This window comes from Neovison vison, chromosome 13 (genome assembly GCF_020171115.1).
Source record: "Neovison vison isolate M4711 chromosome 13, ASM_NN_V1, whole genome shotgun sequence".
In the NCBI taxonomy this organism is placed as follows: Eukaryota; Metazoa; Chordata; class Mammalia; order Carnivora; family Mustelidae; genus Neogale; species Neogale vison.
Genome location: NC_058103.1, coordinates 62,128,038 through 62,146,943, shown reverse-complemented (window position 1 = coordinate 62,146,943; position 18,906 = coordinate 62,128,038). Strand labels below are relative to the sequence as shown.

Here is an 18,906-nt window from a genome sequence, read left to right as displayed (position 1 = left end):
TAAGTTTGCTTATTGTCTGAATTACAAGCTTAGTGCTTGCTAGTTTTTAAAAAAGGAAATGGGGAAAGAACAAAGGGTGTTTTGGTTGACACTTTGTCTTACCTTCAGATAAACAGAACTGATATTTAATGATCTAAAGAGGGAAAATAAAATAAATGAAACAATCATAAGGAGTGCAAAGTATCACAGAAAAGGAAGGCCATGAGTCAATTTATTTTCTTACTGATTTTTTTTTCAAAATTAGTTATTTGTAAAAATGCAGTACCCTCTTACAGTCTTTAAATATTAAAAAATGATTTACTGTACCAAGCACTTCTAAATCTAGACAGTTTAACTGTATTTGTAAAATTACAGACATAAGGCAATATTCTTGGCCATAAAATTTGATCCTCTAAAGGCAAGAAAGAGTATGTGCTCAACTTGTGTTTCTTTTGCAGATACTTCAGTAATGATCCCCTGAAACACAACAGTCACTGCCCAGTAGCTCAGATAAAATGTGGTGCACGTACTTTAATGAAGATTGTTGACTTCTAAAGGAACTGCATTTAGGTAAAAGAAAGCATAAATTAAATTTATAGGCCAAATTCAGCTCTTAAAAAATGAAAAACGTATTTCAATGACTGGAGTTTTATTCAAGCAAGTTTTCTACTATTTTAAGAGTTTAGAACAAAAGGGTATTGCATTTCAAGTTCCAGTAATGACAAGTAACTAATAACTCGCTTTTCATCTTACCGGCATCAGATGGTAAGTGATGGTAGGGAGCTGGAGAAAAAACCTGTGCTGCAAAATCTTCAAATGTTGTTGGTTCTAAATGGTGCTGGACAATTGTTTGCAGGTATCGTGCTCTCTCTTCATAGCTGATTTCCTTCAGTTAAGGATGTACATAAATGCAGCTTATAGTGGAAAAGAATAGAACTTACCCAAAAGGACTACTCTGATTGCTAAGCTATTACTTCTTAATAAATGTATTCACTTCTCACATATCATTTCAAAGTATGGCTTTTTAAAGAGCAAAAAAATACTGTTTTTAACATAAGTTTACTCTTCAGGTGATACCACTATATGTGGCACCTTAAGAGGGAGATATTTATTAGAAAACAATGATAATATAACTAAACTGTTCAAAGAAAGAAAGGTAACCATTTACTTGAGAAAGGATTCAACTGCTATCAGGTCAGCCTAGGCTCATTTTATCTTATTAAATTGGCTTCAATCTGCAGGTTACTCTGAAAAGCCACACAATGAATATTAGAATGCTGCTTAAAATACTGTCTGTAATTCTATATTTTTCATTTATAAAGACTTATTGTGAGAAATTCCTGCATATCTTCTTCTTTTTCTAAAATCCCTGTATTTTCCCAACAATTGTTCTCATTTTGAATGGAAGACTACTGTTGCTGTAATCCTTGAATAACTCCATGTGGTTAAGATAAATACACAGTTGAATCTGTATGTCAGGAAAAAATATCTAGTCAATTATAACACTGAAACAAGCAGGAATATTTGCAAAGAGTCCACAGGACTCCTAAATACCGTCTAACAAAGCATCTACAGGGCACTGACACTGACAGAAAAATACTGTACTTCCCTTTCACCACATTTTCTTCTCTGATATTATTGACAAGCAACCAGTACCTTGAAGTGTTGTTGCTTTGAAACAACCCTCTCCAGGCTTCCTGTTTCAGCAGGCCTGATTGTGCTGTTAGCACAGAGAGGGCGAGAAAGAGAGAGAATATTTCTGTTGTTCACGAAAGCAACTATGGAAATGGCTGTCAAAATGTAGAGCAGCAGGCAGCAACATACAATTATCAGGAAAAACTCACATGCTGACTTCATGTCGTATAGTTCCTGAACTGAGAAATCAGTTAACCTTTCTTCTACAACTTTTAAAAGTTTTCCTGCTGTATCAGTGTGCTATGTTGACAGGCTTTACAGAAGACATTTCTGTAAGTATGAAGGCTAGTAAAAATTTGCCTATTGATTTTTCTTTCATCACTGAATATTTTTCAAAACCCATTATTTTCCTCAGAACTCTTTATTCTTTTTTTAAAACTGCGATTCAATTATTGTAGCTCTTCATTTCTAGAAATTGTTAACTAATCCTACAACCAACGCCAAGAAAAAAAATTTGTAAGGAAGATAATTTAAGGTGATAATTCAGTTGGAGCTAACACAGCCATAGTTACATTTACAAAAGGTTATTGATTAAGAAGAGGCAAAAAGCTAAGAGTTAAAGGTAAGACTATACTCATTAGGTACTTAGACTGTGCTGTCTTTTGCCCTCTAAACGGCTTGAGTACTCTCTTCTCGAATTACAACTTATTTTATGCATTAAATGTTGAAATCTGAATTCTAATTTCTTGGCACCCATTATTTTCAATTCTGTACACTGGGACTGAACTTTGAAGAATTCTACTTCTCAGGAGAAAATGCTATATTAAAATGATCAGTGGAAAGGATTTTATGGAAGAAACATAGATACTTTTGAATGCTATCTTAGAAAAGTAATATAGCACACTTTAAAAAGGAGGTATATGGTTATAAGTGGAAGAGGATGAAACTGATGGTTCAATCTAAATAATACCACATATCTCAGAACTTGTTGGAAAGTACTTTTTTCATTGGGGGAGATTCACAGCTGCCGAATTTTCTGCAGTTAATAGAGTCCTTTGATTCACAGCAGTGCCCCTTGTACAAAAAATACTGGCCTTTGTGTATTACCAGAAACTAATTTTCTATTTGGCTGAAAAGGGAAAAATGGGGTTATTGCTTCTCCCTCCTACAGAGCTTTTCATTATGCCTGATGCACTCAACTTCTAAGCTCTTCTGAGAAAAAAAATAACTGAAGAGGCAAGAGGTAGAAAAATGAGCTTGTTAGCACATTAGAAGTGAAGTATCTTGGTGGGCCCTAGAAATTCCCAGTGGTGTGTTAACTTATCACTCTATGCATGCTGGCACTGATAGTCTCCCAATTGATCACTCTCTTTTCGCACCAAAGGTGCTGCCAGGAAGCAAAGGCTGAAGGCCCACAGGAGAACAGTCTGCTATCAAAACAAGCTGTTTTTAAAAGTCTGCTTGAATGGGTAAAATGCTTCATGAAAAGTAGGGTGGAGACACCTACCTGCTTTTAAAATGCTCTACTTTCAGAGGACCTATAAATGAAATATTTTACTTTATCTTATTATATTTAGAGTTTACACAAAAAAATTAGGCAGAGGGAAAGCAAATGTTAATATTTCTAAGGCTGGGAGGGTACTTCCAGTGTAGTAAAATTTAATAAAAGCATGAATATCTACATACAATACATATGGAGTACAATTCTTTTTCACTATTACAAAACTCCGAAGAAACTCAAATATAAAGAAAGCTGTATAAACTGAAATTACCCAGCTACAATGTATTCATTTTGTATAAAAACACAGATTTTCTTTTTAGTTAAAAAAATCTTAAAATGATGCTCTAAAATGGTTTTTAAAAGTTCAAGTCTAGGTGTCAGAGTCAGTGAAAAAATTAGTGGTTAAATTTAAATGAAAAACCATAGCACTTTTCACAAATTAGGCAGGCTAATGTCTGCAAGTTCCTTTTTGGGGGGTTGTCTATGGTAACTCACCTTCTAAAAGCTAAATATTCTTTATAATTTTCCAAGTTTGAGGTAGCCAAATCAACAACATTGAAACAAACCAATCTAATCTACAGTACTTACATTCCTCCCCCCTTCTAGAAAAGAGATATAAGGAACTCTAACTACTTAAACCACAGTTCCATAAACAGGAAATTTCGTGATTGAGATGATGATAAAAATCAGTTTATGGAGCATAAGGAATAACAAAGAGGACATTGGGAGATGGGGAGGAGAAGTGAGTTGGGGGAAATCGGAGACTGTGGACTCTGAGAAACAAGCTGAGGTTTTTGGAGGGGAGGGGGTAGGGGGGTAGGGTGAACCTGGTGGTAGGTATTAAGGAGAGCACATATTACATGGAGCACTGGTGTGGTGCATAAACAATGAATTTTGGAATACTGAAAAAAAAATTAAAACAATAAACAGTGTTGTTAGCATCTGCAAATGGTAACCATAATCCAAAGTGGTTAATTCCTCTATCTCCTCATAACAGATCAGACACTTACTCCTTAAAAGGCAACTCTCTAGGGAAGAGTTATTAGTACCTATAAATTGAGTGGCATACACAAACTTGATCGCTAGCAACAACAGGATAGCTCAAGCTTTATTCCTACTGTGAGTGCATGTTGCCATTGGCACTGAGATTAAAAACAAAAAAACAAAAAAACAAAAAACAAATGGGTGAGATGACAGGGAATGGTAAAGAAATTCAAAGTAAAATTTGAAGTACAAGTCTAAGTTGAATTAAGGTTTTTGTTGTAAATTTAAAACAACCCAAGCCAAAACTAGCTAATAAAACACCACTTGATGAGGGAGACTTTTAGCTGGTAGGAATCTTTAATACAGAACTAGCCAATCAAAAGAAATAACACACAGGTGCTGCAATCACAGCAATATAATTATCCACTAATCCTCCTTCCTTCTACTTTCTGCAGAAGCAGGAAAGGGGGGAAGGAATATTACTATTCTAAAAATAATAAAGGGAATTAAACATTTTTTTCTAGTATAAACACTTTAATCTGTGCTTTATTTACATTAACACTGTTATTCATTTTAGGTAACTACTCTTGATTTTAAACTTACATATGAAATTATTTATGGCCCTCTGTCATTGTGTCAATACCAGCTGTCAAGAAACTGGGGTTCAATTTCAGCCTGGTCCTAGAAAGAGATGCATGAATTTTCCGTGCAGCAGTATATGTTAAATGGGGATACCACCACCTGCTCCTATTTATGTAATAGGGATGCTGAAGATAAAGGATATAAATATAGGGTAACCCAAAAGTCCGCCTACATCTGTGTTAAACATAGTTTTTCTGACTTTTGGTTCAAGTCTTTGTAAATAGCAGGTGCTGTCTCCCTGAGGGCAATTTTCAGCATCTGTTTAAGGAATATACCTGCATTCATGTGCAAGAACTCTGACAATATTTCTTGTTTGTGGTATGTACAGAGAGACTTTTGACTTATTCTGATGACAGAGAAAATGATTTCTCATGAGAAAAAGACAATATGAGGAAAAGCTACTACAGAAGAATAATTAGTACACTTCTCAATTTTACCAATGCATAAGGAGGATATAGAAAAGGTAGGTTTGGTTTTAAAGAAGCAACAACCTTTCATTCTCTACAACCATTTTCTTAATAATCGAATGTAATTGTGAACTGCTTTTACTTAAAGGGAAAAACCTTCAGTTTTGTGATCACTAATTCCAAAGCATGCCCAATAGGTTTTATAAACATTTAGTTCAACTGTAATTGGTAACTACCAACTGTAGTTGGTAACATTTCCAAAAAATGCAAGTGTATGTGTGTATGTATAATGTACATAGCAAGAATGAGTATGAAGTATTTTTCACCAAAAGTAGTTCTGAAAATTACAATTTTAAGTATATGTCTGAGACCTATCACTGCTTAATTTCCTCTTAAGTTCAGATTTAATGTTTTCTTTCCTAAGCAAGAAAGAAATATTGGCTCCTTTATAAGTAAAGGCAAAGTGTTAAGTGTTCATATCTACACTCCATATCATGGCCTCAGAGATTTAAGACCCATTCTGAAATTCCTAAATTAGTAAGCACTTGCCTGCACTCAAGATATTTCTGTGGCTTCATTGCTGTTTTAACGCTTAAGGATTTTATCTCCCTTCTCTGTACGGAAGATTCCAAGAACAGTAATTGTAGGAAGAGGGAGGAGAGTTCTGCCTCCTGACTTAAAATATGGAGAGCACTACTTACAATATTCATCAAGTTTGTAAGACGGTTGTGGTAGGAGTTCTTACATCACAGAACTCGACAAATGCCACAAGTCAGGGCCTCACACTGTTCTCAGAGCCAGTTGTTAAACACTAAGTATGCCTTTTTCTTTGTGCTTGTCTTCCAAGTGGGGAGACTAATATCATAGGAGCAGAGACCATGTCCTTTTTATTTTTACATATCCAGCACCTAACACAAGACCCAGAAGTACTCAATGACTGTTAGTATGTTATAGAAGAAATGAATAAAGCTGGTCTGATAGTTGATAAGGAGACCGTTATACACAAAATCTCCTTCCATTAATCCCAGTTTGGCTCTCCAGAAGCAAAACCCTTTAGGGCCAATATAGTTGGGACTTTGCTATGACTGGATTTAGAGACAGAGCTTGAATCTTCCTGTGAGAGTTTGGTTCCACCCCTACCCTTGATCTTGCTGCCTTCTTTGGAAGAGGAAAAAGTGAATAAAACATGTATGTATGTATATACACATAAAGTTTAATATTAAATAATAATAACTTCCCCCCCAAATCCTAAATGCCTAAACAGAAATTCTATAAATCTTGGAAGTAATTACAACTCATTACAATTTAGCACTGAAATATTTTGCCCCACTGGTTGTGACAATTTTTTAAATTTAAAGAAATCTTTAAAATTTTCATAAATTCTACAATGGTATGAGGCAAGAAATTTAGTTAACAAACTAATTCTGTTCATTTCAGTGGCCCTCTGTAAAGAAAGGAGAAAGGGAAGAAATGCTGAGAAACTCTTTAGATAAAAATCACATGAAGGGTAATTTCAAAACCATTTTAGACAGATTTCTTTCTCTCTCTATTTTTAAGGCAGATTTCTAAAACTGCTCTGGTACACTATAAGAATAGATGTAACAATACTCTTGAAAAATAATATTCAGAAATTTAAATATTCAGGTTTTGAAAAAGGCTCTCTTGAGAGGGTTTATCCCAGGGCATCATTTATTGAGACTATTTTAGGACAGTATGATCTAGAGGAAGGATACAACAATCATCTGCCAATATTACTTTCAGGAAAGTTAGCAAAATTTGCAAAATGTTTATTCAGCAATAAGCTTTGCCTGGATGGAGAATACAGACAGAGATTTGCTTAGAAAAACAAAGCTGCTGATCTGTAGAGTTGGCACTAGAACCTTGGTCATTTAGTAGTCCAGTGCTCTTTCTATATCCAATCTCAATGATTTCAGTTTGGTGTGGGAAAAGAAAAGGCATAGAGACATTTTAGTTAGCTCAGGGATGGCCAGCACAAAGACTGTTAGCTTAAATTTGAAGACCGCCATTTTTGAAAAGTGTTTGTTTATATACTAGATATCGTATACAATACAGGAAAAATCCTTGGCATGCTCTAATTAAAAATGAGAAAATAAAGCACATTTGGATTTTTACTTCTAAAAGGCCTTGAAATATCCTCAAATATTCTAAAGCAATGTCATTACACAGGGTCTTGGAGAAATACTGAAAAATAAGAATTTTATGGAGATACAGGATATATGTAGATATATTTTGTAAGTACATCTCAAGGATCACATTAGCAGGCTATTAGCAGTAGTAAAAGGTCCTATTTTCTTGAAATATACAGGACAACTAAGTACCCCATGGCCTAGGCACTCCTCATTTATAAGATGAGAGTAAACTATACTTGCTTACATTATAAAGCAAGATCTAGTAAATTAATACTCCATTTCTTTCCTACAGTAGCTAATTTCTTTAAGACACATGCAGTGTAGTTCACATAAAGTAAAAATTTCCCCTAAGTAAATGGAATGAATCTTGGTATTAATATTGTTTATTTGTACTACCTTAATAGAAATTCTTCTGAAAGTCTGCAACAGGTTATAACAAATTATTGTGTATAATTTTTATGATGCATTATACTAATGAAATTCTTTAGTAGTTGCTACTATCTATGCAATGAAGGAAAAGCTGTGATTTGTCAGAGTAGACAAAGCTGGGCTTTAATCCATCCTTTTAACCATACTGCCAAGTCTATATTGTTTTCACTGCGTCTCAATTAGGAGACAGGCAGGACACCTGGTACTTCTTTATCTAAGTCCCATGGGCTGCCAGATGACTCAAAATCCATAACAGGTGCTAAGGCAGTGTGAGGATAGTCCTATTATTGAAAGCTGGAGTTGAATAAAATTTGGACCATATATAATTGCTCATAAATCAGTCAATTACTAAATGAAAACATTAAGTAAAAAGTTGATAAGACCAATTCTACCAAAGTTCATGTAAATACATTTAAAAAGATTAACCTTAAATAAATAGGATTAAAAATTTAAACCTCCCTAAAGGTTCTGAAAATCCTTCCTGATTTAATAATCCAATAATCACTGGTGGTTTCTAAAAAGCACTAACATGATTATGAAATATGTATATTCCACTTTCATGGAAGTTGTATGAAGTAAAACACCTAAAAGAAAACCGAGTTACTTAGATTTCAAATTTAATGAAGTTAAAATTTTAGATTCTTATTCTTGGTAAGATGTACTTGAAAATATTATCATTAAGTAATAACAAGACTTTCATAGTTAACAGAATCACAAGTATTAGTCTCAGACTTTTATAAACATTGGGGAATGACTAAAAACACTTTGTATTGTTCCTTCTCAGAACAAAAATTTCAGTGCATTAAAATTGAGGAAATGTATGTGTTTGAACTAAACACTAAACTTGGATTCTTGCTAGAAGATTACAAAAGGGAAAAAAAGTAAGTGAAATTTTACAGTGTACAATTACTTATGTGTTATCTCTACCTAAATGTGTACTAACATAATTAAGATTTTGTTTAAATACTCTAATTATCAGGAGTACAGAAAAAGTGATTTATTATCATGGTAAGTAGTTACAAAGTACAACAAACTGTCATTTAAGACTGTGTCATAGAATCTATGATAAACAGTATATTGGCTTAAACTAATGCACTATATGCCCCTAGGGAATTATGGGCTTAGAGACTGGACTTTAACATCAAAATCTACCCATTAATCTTGACTTAAATATAATCTATTCTGCAGTAAAAGGAAGAATGGGCATACAATGAATTACTGTTTTTGAAATACTGCACTGGTGCCCATTTACTAACAGCGTTTAAGGGGACATGAGGAGATGGACGACTAGTAAATTTTACAGACTGTTACTATTTCACAAACATGCATTTGATTTTTCTCCAACTTAGCAAGACTATCCCATTTAAAAAAATTTATAAATTAACGGACATGTTGCAGAAATTGTAATACTGCAATATAATTTAGTCAACTTAGGTTCAGCTGAAATCATCATCTATGGAAATATGCTATAGGGTCAGGATCCTGGAGGCTGAAGTAAGCTGAAGTAGATCATTGTTTCTTTGCATCAGAAGCACCAAATACTTGGTTAGACCAACCAGAAAAAAAGGAAAGGCCAGCAGTAGTGTTTATACAAATACCAGGGCATACAATGCTTCATAAAAAGGGAAACATCCCTCTTATTTTTAAATATACCTGCAACAGACTTCAAGGAGATAGAGAACCAGAAATGATTGAAATAGTTACCAGCTATTCATTTAAATGATAAATCTGGTATTTAACTGTAAGATTTGAGGACTAGTTTATTTACAGTTTATTTTTAGCACTTGCAATTGTTATGCATAAGATTAATTTACATTTCTATATTAATGTAGCTTGTAGGTATTCACATATTTGGAAATTCTAAAAAAAAACCCACAGTATAAAGGAAATTAAGCCAAATTTGTGTTTAACTTTATCTGATATACGGACTGTGCTAGTTTAAATCCATTTTCATCTAAACATAAAAAATATATCAAAACTGACTTTTGCTCTGTTATAATCTGGTGGTTTTAAAATGGATAATGCCATGTTAACAAGGAATTACTACAGGTGGTTGCTTAAATATATTTATTTGCTTTCTTTTTATAGTAGGTATGTGCTAAATAAAAGTCAACACTCCTATCAAGAGTAAGTAAATGTAGAAACATCAGTTCTACAACAGCTATTTTTGCTCCTTCTCTTTTCTGAATAGCAATTAGTAAAGCAACCCCTTCCCCTCCTCCCTAGTGCTGTCAAGCTGTTCAGAGCAGTTTGCAACTCGACAATGGTACCATTGTGAATGCTCTCTGGGCTTCCTTCCCACAGAGAGTTAAATGGGCAGTTCCTGCTGCCCATGATTGGTGTCCAGTGAAATAATACTCAAGAGCCAGGTTTTATCAGCTTCACGCCAAAGAAGTGAAGCCAGGGAACCCAAGCCTTCATATCATACTGGACCATATGCCAACCCTGATGGCCCCAAAGGTTTATCACTATGAATCAGGATCCATCATGTCCCTTGTGAAATTTCACTTCACATACCTTATGTGAAATGCAAAGCTTCACTAAAAACCAAACCTTCTTTACAATTGGCATGAACAGATGGACGGTAACAGTGGTTTGGCAAGCAAAAGTTAAGATTTAAATAGGCTGTATTCTAGTGTTTGAGAGGAAAAGCAGTTGAAGAAAATGGGGAGATTTGTGACCCATAGTTTAATTTTAATTCCATTATTGAGTTATTAAAAATTCAATGGAAAAACCCCTTATGTTTAGTAAAAGGAAAAGAACGGATTAAAAGCATTGCAATTCCTATGTCAAACAAGGTTAAAGACTAATTTCAGCTTTACATCCTTCATTCTTTGCTCTCTGAAATCCACAAATAGCATCTAACTCTACTGCTTTTTTTATATTTAAACAAAGACTAGAATAAAACTTGTACATTATGCAGTAGGTGTAGTGAACGATAATGTGAACATACCAGTGCACCTTCATCACTAATATTAAAAAAAAAAAAGGGTTTAACAGAGAAAAAAAAAAGTCCCTGTTCTATCCCACAGGTGAAAATTTAATGAAGATGGAAGTAAAGAAACTTCATTTTGTTATTTTTAAAGACAGTTCAACATCTGATAGAGTTCTCTACCTTCCTTGTATTGCATGCACTACGATCTGATCCAACTGTTAAGACTGGCATATGCAGACCATACTGCCGCACTGGATTTGAAAAAACAGGTAAGATGGTGGTAGTGCTTTCTTTTCCTTTGCTATTTTTGCCATAAAGCCAATGTGCTATCAGAATAGGAAAAAAAAAGCCTCATTTATCAGTAACATAAAAAAGCATGATAGTGTGTAAAAGCACAAAAAGGCTTAAAAGTACTTTACAGGAAACGTGTAAAGAAGGCTTGTTATGCAAGAATGTGAGTCCATCATAAAACTCAAGATGACGAAAATTTCAAATGCTCTTTTTGAAATGGCAAATGTATGTAAATATTATCAAACATTTAGAGAACTCCTTAGTCTTATTGATAGCTATTACTATTAACTAGCCTAGAAATTACAGTATAACTAAGTATAAAAATTATTTAAATAATCTATAGACTAACTCATTTTAGAAAGGCTTTACTATAGAAGGAAAATACATTCAACCTTACCCTGCTATTCAAGACATAAAAATTATATAAAAGCAAAAGGAATTGTCACCTCAGACACTGGCTGTTGTATTATTGGTAGTAACATTACAAAACCAAGTTTGTTTTATTTTGTTTTTCTGCTTGACTGCATTATTTGGTTTGGACCTCATCTGCTATTACTCTTTGCTTTGCTTTATATCATGCAATTCTGAGAAACTCCTATCTCTTAGCCATGTTACACTTTTATCCCTTTGTGCTTCCCTGGTAAAACCATTCCTAATTTTCTCCTCCCCACTATCCTCTCCCACTGTAATAAAATTAATCACTTTTACCATCCTACTTTGTAGATATCCCTACTGCTGGACTCCTCATCAGAGGACACTTCATTCACTACTCACTCATTTACCCACCCATCCATCCATCTAGACTGTACCAGACTGTATGCTTTGAAAGCAGTGACTCTTTTTCTATCGCTAGCTTTTCTTTCACAGTGCCTCCCATATAGTAGGTAGTCAAGAAGTATGTGGTGAGTAAATGACAGATCCCAAATTGCTTAGCAACCTTTTTTTGGGGGTAAAGAAATACAAACTTTTTTTTTACATGAACAAGTCTGGATGCTACTCAACCTCTATTGAGATAGTCACTTTTTCCCCTTTTATAATGACTTATTTCGTAAGATTTTATTCCTTTATTTCTGAGAGGATCTTAAACATACTTATTTTGAAGTCATTTTGATGTTGTTCAGTATAACCTTTTTTTAATACTTAAATCTGTCATTGGGGCATTAAGTGTTCTTAAAAGAGAATAAAAATTGAAAATATCTCTGCAATTAATATAATGAAATGGAAGTTGCTCATATATTGAAGTCATTTTTGTGAGTTCCCATTGTTTAAATACAGGAAAAGTAGATATTATTGGTTTCTATTAGTAAAATGATCATCTCTAGAGAACATTAAAAGATGCCATTTTCAGACATTGGTGCAATTCTATAGGATAAACTTCACTATTATAAAAAATCTATTACATAGCAGAGACCTACATTTATTGCCTTTATATCTTTTTGAAAGGATGAAGGCATATTTGCTAGACCAAAACTAACAACTTTAAAGGCATGCAATAAAATATTCTCACAACGACTGTACGGAAATCTCTCAAAATACCAATAACATCATCAATAGGCATATATTGCCATTTTTTAAAAAAAGATTTTTATAATTTATTCAACAGAAGCACAAGTAGGCAGAGCAGCGGGCAGAGGGAGAGGGAGAAGCAGGCTTCCTGCTCAGTGGAGAGCCTGATGTGGGGCTTGATCCCAGAACCCTGGGATCGTGACCTGAGCTGAAGGCAGTCACTTAACCGACTGAACCACCCAGGTATCCCATATTGCCATTTTTTAAAAAAGGAAAGCTGAAAAAATAAAACTGATATAAGAATATATTAGCATCACAATAGAAGACTTGCACATATGCAGGGTTCCTGTTTACACTGTATGCATACATAGACTATAAAGTTTAGCAGTAAAATCCAGGCCAGGGAAGGGGGATGTTTAATCACAAGCTTTTAAAACAACACAAAACCCTTCAACAGTGATGCCCATTTCTTCAACAGAGGAGACTGAAATGCTCCCATTACAGAGCACATTGTTAAGTAAGAAAGAATGTCTGCTTTTAGAGAGGTCCTACCACAACAGTTAATATCAAAGGCACCAAGGCTGCAAGTATTTCAAAAGCCACAAAGCCTGGATCACTTAGTTGGTGAGACATTTTATTTAAAGAATTCTCTTCTTTTGAAGTATGAATGACCACAATCATAAATCTTGGAGTTTGTAACAAATAACCAATTTGTCCATGAAGTTCTACATACTTTCATTTAGAAAGTATACAGATTCTACATACTTTCACTTAGAAAGTATGTAGGAAAGTATGTAGAACAAATGGCACTTAAGATATTGAGGGCTCCTATTGGAATCATTCATGTAGGTGGTGTGAAGGTTCAAGAAGTGAAACTTCTTGTTTCATGTAGACTCCCACAGCTGCCCCTTTCAGCTCTCCTGTGACTACCGCCTTCCTGGCTGTTCAACAGGGAGTGTAAGCCTTCAGGATTGTAACCACTGCTGTCTCCATCCTTGGGGAGTGGGTGGGGGACATTAAATTGTACTCCTCTTAAGACAACATCTGGCATTTCAAGACACAAGTGTCTTTGGCTTACTTTTCTCCTTGATAGATCCTGCCTGTCCCTCTGCCCCACAAGAGGTGGAGGGGGAAACCTCATTGACTATTGATCTTTGAAAATTATTTTCATTAAACTGTAATGCCCTCTAATAAAAATATAATGAATCAGGGGTGCCTGGGTGGCTCGGTGGGTTAAAGCCTCTGTCTTTGGCTCGGGTCATGATCCCAGGGTCCTGGGATCGAGCCCCGCATCGGGCTCTCTGCTCAGTGGGGAGCTTGCTTCCTCCTCTGCCTACTTGTGATCTCTGTCAAATAAACAGATAAAATCTTTTAAAAAAATATAATGCATCAGTCAAAATACAACACCCTTGTGTATATGCTATTTTGGGTTGTTCATGTATCAGAGGCAGTTTCTACTGTTCTTAGGTTTCCTTTTCTTACCTATCCAGCATGTTCTTACAGTTGTAGCCTAGACTAATACAAACCACCAAATATTACAATAATGAACAACTTATTTTTAAAACTACATGGGGAAATGAACAGAAATTTTCTGTTAAAGAAAAAATTAACAGTTCATCCATCCACCCATGAATCCATCTACCCTAATCTGTACTATTACAACAAATTGCCAGCCACTTATTGCTGTGCTAGAAGTTACTAGGATTAGTAAGACTTATTAATATGTGCACACACATTAAGTCCTATAACAAAATGTTATAAGGCAGTGTGTTGCTAGTGAAGGAAACTTTTCTTTTTTCTTTTTTTTTTTTTACAGTGTTTGCATCATGCAGAACGAGTATATTACATGGAAGATAGTAGGGAAAGGCATTCATGGGGCAAAAACATAAAAAGAGAAGGGCATTCAGGGATGATCTATATGGTCTAGCTAGACAGGGTATCCTGGGTGTTAGTGTGGTAGGATATGAGAGTAAAGATGGGAGGAGGCAGAGCTGGAAGGAGTACAGGTATATACAGTAAGAGATATGAGGTTGGGAGGGTTAAGCTAATACACTGCTTGCATGTAGTCAAAGAATTCACATAACAATTTCAATATAGTCAAGAGCCAGCACAAGTCTTTTCATATACTTATATATACTTATATTTGTGTCTTAGAGGACTATTTCTAGTGTACAGCATGATAATACCATCAAGTATCAGATAACTATCATTTTCTGAGCCCCTGCTACATGACAGGCTACTTAGTGCTTCATGTAGGTAATTTAATCCTTACAGCTGTCTTGAGTTTGGTATTCTTTTTACAGATTAAAACAAAACTTATGTGGGGGCACCTGGGTGGCTCAGTGGATTAAGCCGCTGCCTTCGGCTCAGGTCATGATCTCAGTGTCCTGGGATGGAGCCCCGCATCGGGCTCTCTGCTTAGCAGGGAGCCTGCTTCCCCCTCTGTCTCTGCCTGCCTCTCTGCCTACTTGTGATCTCTCTCTGTGTCAAAATAAATAAAATCTTTAAAACAAAACAAAACTTATGTGGTTCTAGACTTTGAAACCTGGGCTGATGTGCCAACCAGTCAGCGTCCACATTTTAAAATCTAATTTATAAATTAAGGACAGTCCATATTTATGAATATTATCTTCTGAAGAAATAACCTTCAAAAGACAGTACACAGGGGTGCCTGGGTGGCTCAGTGGGTTAAAGCCTCTGCCTTTGGCTCAGGTCATGGTCTCAGGGTCCTGGGATGGAACCCCACATCACGCTCTCTGCTCAGCGGGGAGTCTGCCTGCCTCTCTGCCTACCTGTGATCTCTCTCTCTCTGTCAAATAAATAAATAAAATCCTTTTTTTTTTAAAAAAAAAAAAGACAGTATACATAAAATTATGTAGTTTCTCAATAAACTCACTTTCTTCCAACATGAGATGGCAGCAATATTGATGGGCCTCCCTAAGAGGTTTTATAATGTTCTATCATAATGAATGGCAAACTACATTAGTGGAGCCAATCAATTACATTTCATTTCATTTTGGCTCTCATACTTTTACAACAAGTTCTTTACGTCTGAGTAGCAGAACTGCAGGGATAACAAACTGTGACTAATTGAAGAATGATCATTGACTTCTGGTAATTTGCCTGATAAAGTTAAACAGAAACCCAATTCTGGCATTTACAAAAAGGTCAAATCTAAACAGATTAGAACAAATCAAATAATATTGGTTTGGTAGGAAAGAATATTAAACCTAGAAAGAATGTGTTTTTTAAAGATGCTGTTTAATTTTATAATATTATAAATTATTTCAGAATATCACATATATATTATATACATACATACACAGCCCCTAAATATAAATTACAAGAATTGTAACAGACACGCTACATTTCATCTGCTAAAATCTCACCCTCTGAGGCCCAGATTTTCTATGTATTCTTCCTTTGTTTTCTTACTCTCAAAGTAATAACTTCCTTAGAACTCCCGCAGCATTTTATCTCTAACCCTACTATGTCATATTTTATAATTATTAATTTATATATTATTCTCTCCCCTATTAAATTATAATATATATATAATATATAACTATAATATATTATCGGAGGAAAAATTACCATCTATATAGCTGCCCCTTGAAAAACAGGGAGGCTGGGGTGCTAACACCCCATGCAGCCCCCAAATCTTTTAACTCTCCCAAAACTTAACTACTAATAGCTTACTGCTGATCAGAGCTTTACTGATAAGTTGATTAACATATTTTGTATGTTACATGTATTTCTAGGCTAGGCTATGATTTGTTTCTACATGTTTCTCAAATCTTTACTACTATCATAAAAAGTGATCAGGAAATAATTTGATAGAATAACATACAGTTCTATTTCTTGACCTGGAGGTAGTTAAACTTAGTTATTCACCATTTACTACATTTAGAATTTATGTTCTTGTTTCAAATTACATTTTATAGTAAGAAAGTTTAAAAAGAAAAATTTAAGAAAAATGGGATATGTGAGACAGTTAATTTTATCAACTTGACTAGGTCATGGTATCCAGTTTTTGGTTAAACACCAGTCTTGGCATTGCTGTGAAGGTATTTTTTTCAGATGTGATTACCATTTAAAATCAAGAGACTTTGAGTATACTCTATAATGTATATGGGTGGGCCTCAACCAATCAGTTGAAGGCCTTAAGAGAAAAGACCAAAGTCCCCATGGAAGGAAGGAATTCTACCTCCAGATGTCTTCTGATTCAGATTACAATATCAACTCTAAGAACTCCTGCAGACTTCAGACTTACCAGTCCCCACAACTGTGTGAGCTAATTCCTTAAAATGAAGCTCTTTTTCTTTATGTATATATGTACCTACAGTCTATTGATTCTGATTCTCTGAGAACCCTAATATAACGAGATTATATGCTATTAATCTGTTAAAAAAGAAACCGTACATACATAGCATCATATTTAACATTTGTACATAGATGAAATATCTTTAGGATCATAAAATAATTGCTTTAAAATGTTTAAGGTATAATATAATGATAGCTATGATCATGAAATTAATACTATGACATTGTTATTCCCACTGCAAAAAAAAAAAAAGCCAAACAAAATTAAAACAACAACAGGACAACCCAATTCCAACACATACAAACACATGCACACACACACATTCAACAGGTAACTAAAAAACGATGGCTAAGATCAACCTGAAATACCCCTCAGGTCCACTGGTTACCCAGAATCTGCCTATTCTTCCTCCCCAGCATTGCATTTCAATTCTAATTGCATGATCCAACCAACAAATTGAGCTTGAGACAAAAAAAAAAAAAAAAAAAAACCAAACCAAAAAACCCCCACCTAGCTGACAAAGACCAAGGTTGCAAGAAAATGCTTTTCAAGTACAAGTAACGCAAGAAATAACAAGTGAAGTGAAGGAGAGGTTTCAAAGCTTGAAAGACAGTCATCAATACTGACAGATTACTGTAATTCTGGCTGCCAGCATGATCGATTTGGACAGCATATGACAATCAATATTGTCCTCATTTAGTGAACAACATTAGATTCATAGTTACAGAAGATGTTTCCAGGATAAAATTTAAACTGTATTTAATGATCATAAATAGCACAATTTATGCTGTGGAATCTTAGTGGGTACTTTTATTAGGCATAAAATAACTAACACAGCAGTACAATTATCCAAATATAAGTGAGTTTATTAGATATTCTTTTATCCCTTTATTTCTCTTATGAGGATAAAGTAGTAACTGGTGGTTTTCAAAGCCTACTTCTATTTCAATTTCTGTTGTAATTTCTGTTAAGTTCTATTGATCTGTTTTAGAACAGATGATTTTTTTCCTTAATGAGAACTTACCTGGATTTTTCAAAATCATACATTTAAAATTTAATATATTTCTGAGATATGTATTTATTATTTAAAATTCAAAGGTGTCTGTATTTCAACATCTTAAAAACACCTAGTTGTAAATAATATATCAGGTTGCATTTAAAAATCGAGTAATCGGGGCGCCTGGGTGGCTCAGAGGGTTAAGCCTCTGCCTTCGGCTCAGGTCATGATCTCAGGGTCCTGGGATCAAGCCCCGCGTTGGGCTCTCTGCTCAGCGGGGAGCCTGCTTCTCCCTCTCTCTGCCTACTTGTGATTTCTGTCAAATAAATAAATAAATCTTTAAAAAAAATTGAGTAATCTACTTGTATGAAATCACTTCCCTGGACATTTAGAATTAATACAGAACTTTGTGAATCCTTGTAAAAGATGAATATATATTCCTCAGATGAGCAAAGTTTAGGAGCATCTTTATTATATCCTTAAATAGTATAGGGAAATAATTTCCATATAGGTTCTAAATTCAAGCTATCAAGTCAAGAAAAATTTCTTTAAGCTGTCTGATTTTGTGTTTTTATTCTCAGTGTTCTAGAAGTGGTTCTGCTGATGGAAATTGCTCATATTTGCTGTGTTAATAAAGTGTTCATGTTTACTCTTTCAATCTGAAATATCTCTCTTCATCTTAGAAATTTTCTCCAATGTGTTATCTATTAATGTCTCAGCAAGATGAGCTAACTATTAAAAAACTTCAAGAAACAGGCCTGAAAAATCCAATCCAATCAATTAACCTACCAACCAACCAAACATAAAAACCCAATTAGGCAATTCCTTGGTGTTGGGTACAGTTGTTTTACTATTGACTGTAATCTTTACAGATAACAGAATTCATTGCTGCGCAAAATAATGTATCCTATTTCATTTACTAAGCACATCCAAATTCATTACCTCATTTAATCTTCACAATAATTCTGAGATGGGTATTATATTTTTTTGCAGACAAAGAAAGTGAGGTTTAGAAATTCTGTGACTAGATCAAGATCACAAAGCAGAGCCTGAGTTAAAATCAATATTTTTTTAAACTGCAACTCTAGCCACCATACCTCTAAGACAACATGCAAATCTGAAATAG

The 18,906-nt window shown here is 34.6% G+C and overlaps 1 protein-coding gene across 11 annotated transcripts in view; it reads right to left on the bottom strand.

Moving 5' to 3' along the window:
* The window catches only part of RALGAPA1 (Ral GTPase activating protein catalytic subunit alpha 1), a 267,907-nt gene that overhangs the window by 9,408 nt on the left and 239,593 nt on the right, over positions 1-18,906 (bottom strand). For 8 of the 11 annotated variants that reach the window (XM_044232095.1, XM_044232085.1, XM_044232086.1 and 5 more), the window contains one exon: positions 733-857. The exons of 1 other annotated variant lie outside the window; for it this stretch is intronic. In XM_044232095.1, the coding sequence (XP_044088030.1) occupies positions 733-857 (125 nt within the window). Of the gene's footprint in view, positions 1-102; positions 134-732; positions 858-18,906 lie in introns of all 11 variants that reach the window. 2 more of the 11 variants (XM_044232088.1, XM_044232089.1) reach the window with 1 other exon arrangement.